Genomic DNA, 3,436 nt, shown 5'->3' on the forward strand with positions numbered 1-3,436 from the left:
TGACTTGGCATCTGCAGATGGAATGAAACTCTTTGACAGCAGTCGGGGTACACTTGAATTGCATGTGATATCCGCTGATTCCAGCAGCGCAGTCTTAAGACTGGAAGCGTGTTTAGTGCTGCACAGAAAAGTGAGCGCGGCCTCTTACCTATACGTCTTAAGAGGGCTTTGTATTCTACCATGAAACACTGTGTTATAAAGAATGGCCAATGAAACATCCGAATGCTGCTTATAGAGAACCCAACTTGAACGCAAAAAAAGAAATGAAAAAAGCCGCCTGCATTAAGTAATTTATTCCCCACCTTTACATAATGGTCAACCAAACTCAAATCCAAGAATATCAGCTTGGTTGGTGATTACACAAAATACAATCTTCTGCCTGAGAACTCTGGAAGCAATATTTATCAAACCCAAAACACGCGTACCTAATTATCAACCAGAGCAGGTATCTGACCAGCAATAAAAACAGATCGTATGGAGAGAAATAACGCAAAATATTTTGTCTTGGGTATCCTTCCAGAAATAATAGCTTCATGCCTTGGCGATAAATCATTCCGGAATAAGTTAGATAACCATCTTGCTTGAACTTCAGAAACATATTCTTCCCCTAAACCAATCCACAATTTCTTTTGTCTTCTTGTACGTGCTTCTAAATTTACGCTACCAACACAATATTGTACCTTTTATATACGTTTCTGTGCACCCCCCTTACACTAATATTATCATCCCGGCTTTTAAGGTGAAAATAAATTAAATGATATATGTCTTAATAATCCAAGGCATTAATAAGCATGCCTGGCATTTACCAGAGGCAAAAGCCACATCACTTGAGTTACGTCCGAACTGCTGCGAAGAACGAGTCTTCGCTCCTTTGAAGCATCAGCATTCGTCTATAATCTCATCAACGGTCAAGCAATTGAACATCAACAAATTAAGGAGTCGTCAGCGATGCCTTTGCGAATTAGGCTAACCGTTTTAGTTCGCGAGTTTTGTCGTTGCCTGCCGACACCGACCTAATATATCATGAATGTCCATGGCCTAAGATTAGGTTCACGTTGGCGACCCGGCTCTTTGCGGCGCGCTTGCACGCGACTTGTTTGAAGAAAAGTTCCCGCAGGTCTTGCTAGCAGTAAGCCCAGCTGGCCAAGTCTTCTTCGCGTGTCTGAAACCAAACACGTGCGTTTCTCTGCAGGCATATAATGACATTAGCGAGCATAATTGTGTTATCTCACCAGTTCTTAAAGCGAAACATTTTTTGCGATATACTGCGCGAGTCGTTGTCGTTTTCTATGCGAGTGGAAGATGCTTCGATCGGTGGAAATGCATGGGAGAGAGTTCACTCAGGTGACACAAGGTTATCTGCTGCACCACCAGATGGTGTTGTGCACCGTGTTTTGGGGGGAAGAGGTCATGGAAGTTGGCAACAAAGTGCAGGGTAATTCAAAGTCTAATAGACAACCAGGAGTCATCAAAAAGAAAGTGAGAGGAACGGATAAACTAAATTGGATGCAAAGAATGGAAGCAAAAAAGACAATGGAGATCTACAAGCAGGTGGAGGAAACAGTTCGCGACACTCCATTCCATGCCTAATCTCACATTCAAAATCCACTGACAAGAACTGTATCTCATGCAACCGCTTTCTTAAGTCTTGTAAATTGAGTAGTGACGGCTTTCGTTGGTTTTGTCGAACCTTTTGAATAGTCGTTCTTCTACGTTACGCGTTAATTCCCGTGTTTATGCAGCGCAGTGAGCTGCTTCTTTTCACTCTCGTCATGCATTGCTCGTCTAATTCTGATACGTTTTAAAATGTTCGTCTCGTTTTCACTTAAATGCCCTTTGCCTTTATTTATAGCGGCTGTCTCTACCGCCCAGAATATGCTTATTTCGAGTGTTCTAATCCATGACCATGTATTTGTTCCAGGAAACGTATATTTACGCTTAACTAAGTGTTCTATGGGCGTTTTTCGTAATCTCGACATGGTGTTTTCTTATATTGGCAAGGTTTTCACAAGCCCATTTTTTGTCATTGATTTCAACAGCACTTCGTTGACAAACACCTTGCACAGAAGTGGTGCCATCTATTTCGGAACACTTGCACTTGCTCGATGAATGTACGGCCAAAGATTGAGTACAAACACGCAGTCTGTTTCTTCACAGGCCAATTCGTGCAAGGCTTCTAATGACCGTCGTTTCTGCTGCCAAATAGAAAAGCATGCAAGTATATTGCAGATGGGTAGCGGAGAAAGATAATAGGAAAAAAATGATTATCGATTCTTTGAACCACCCAATGCAGCTTGGCTGTTTACAGGAAACAGCAGCAAAAGTAGAGTGTCTCGGCCTTCCAGGGCTCTTGGGGCTCCATTAAAATATTCTCGGGCTCAATATATCCAGTACGGTTCACTTTTTGTTTTCTTTGTAGCCAATAAAGTTTTTGACGCGTGACACACGCCGGGTCAAAGCCACCTACTGTCGAACACGTTGAGTTGCCGTGGCCGAAAATGGTGATCGACGAAGTAGGCTACCCTACACAGAAGTGCAACGCTTAGAGCAAGAAAGTTGTACACCGATTGACGAGGAAGCGTTAAACGTAATTTTTACGACAAAGCTTGCTTGCGCTTCAGGAGCTTGCGCCTGATGTTTATGTCAATGTGTTGGTCTAGGCTGTTATATAACTGACTAAAAATAGAATTTACACCCAAATATTTTGTACATTAACGCTGGTATTGTTGCAAAAAATTGTCTTGAGGCCTAAGAAAGTTCAATAAATTGGAGCTCGATTCAGCGCTAGCATAAACAATAATCGTTTCAGATGGTTAGTCTGCATGGACAGTGCTCTTACAGGTCGTATTCTTGTAACCTTTAGTGTGAAGTTGTTTTCGCCTGGTGCGTTGAGCACGTCGCCACATGCTTCAACGACTGCCATTTTAAAGGATGCAAATTATGCATGCAATTCTTCTTGTATTTATATCTTAAAAAACACTTTTTGTGGGTTAGATATTTTTCAGACAGGGAAATGTTGGTGTTTCATTTGATTAGGTAAGCGAATCACAACACGTATTCTGTTGATCAGTAAAAAAAAAGCAACTGTGGATATAACCACCCTAACAATACCACTTAAGGCGCTCCTTGCATGCATTCCTAGTACTTTCCCAGTATATATTCCAGCTGCTGTCATTCTCGAATGAATCTTCATAATTTCATCCTTCCCAAATGAGCATCCCTATTGCATAAACCAGCGTCTTCCAGTGCGAAACCAGCGCGTTTTTTTGACACTGGGTGGCATTGGGGACACTGGGTGGCACTGGGAACGCTGGCGCACTCTGGGAGTCACTGCGACACTGGTGAGATCGCTGGAGAAGTGCTGGGTCACACTGGACGAGACGCTGGTTTCACTGCTATGACGCTGGGGCGCACTGGTGTGCGCTGTACACGCGTT

At 42.8% G+C, this 3,436-nt stretch overlaps 1 protein-coding gene across 1 annotated transcript in view; it reads right to left on the reverse strand.

The window, feature by feature from the left end:
• Positions 1 to 2,453: 2,453 nt before the first annotated feature.
• Positions 2,454 to 3,436, reverse strand: part of LOC119448311 (phospholipid-transporting ATPase ABCA3-like) — a 150,405-nt gene continuing 149,422 nt past the window's right edge. Inside the window, exon 23 of the mRNA XM_049664094.1 lies at positions 2,454 to 2,523. Within this exon, the coding sequence (XP_049520051.1) occupies positions 2,454 to 2,523 (70 nt within the window). The remainder of the gene's footprint in view (positions 2,524 to 3,436) is intronic.

The sequence above is a fragment of the Dermacentor silvarum genome, chromosome 1 (assembly GCF_013339745.2).
Source record: "Dermacentor silvarum isolate Dsil-2018 chromosome 1, BIME_Dsil_1.4, whole genome shotgun sequence".
Lineage (NCBI taxonomy): Eukaryota > Metazoa > Arthropoda > Arachnida > Ixodida > Ixodidae > Dermacentor > Dermacentor silvarum.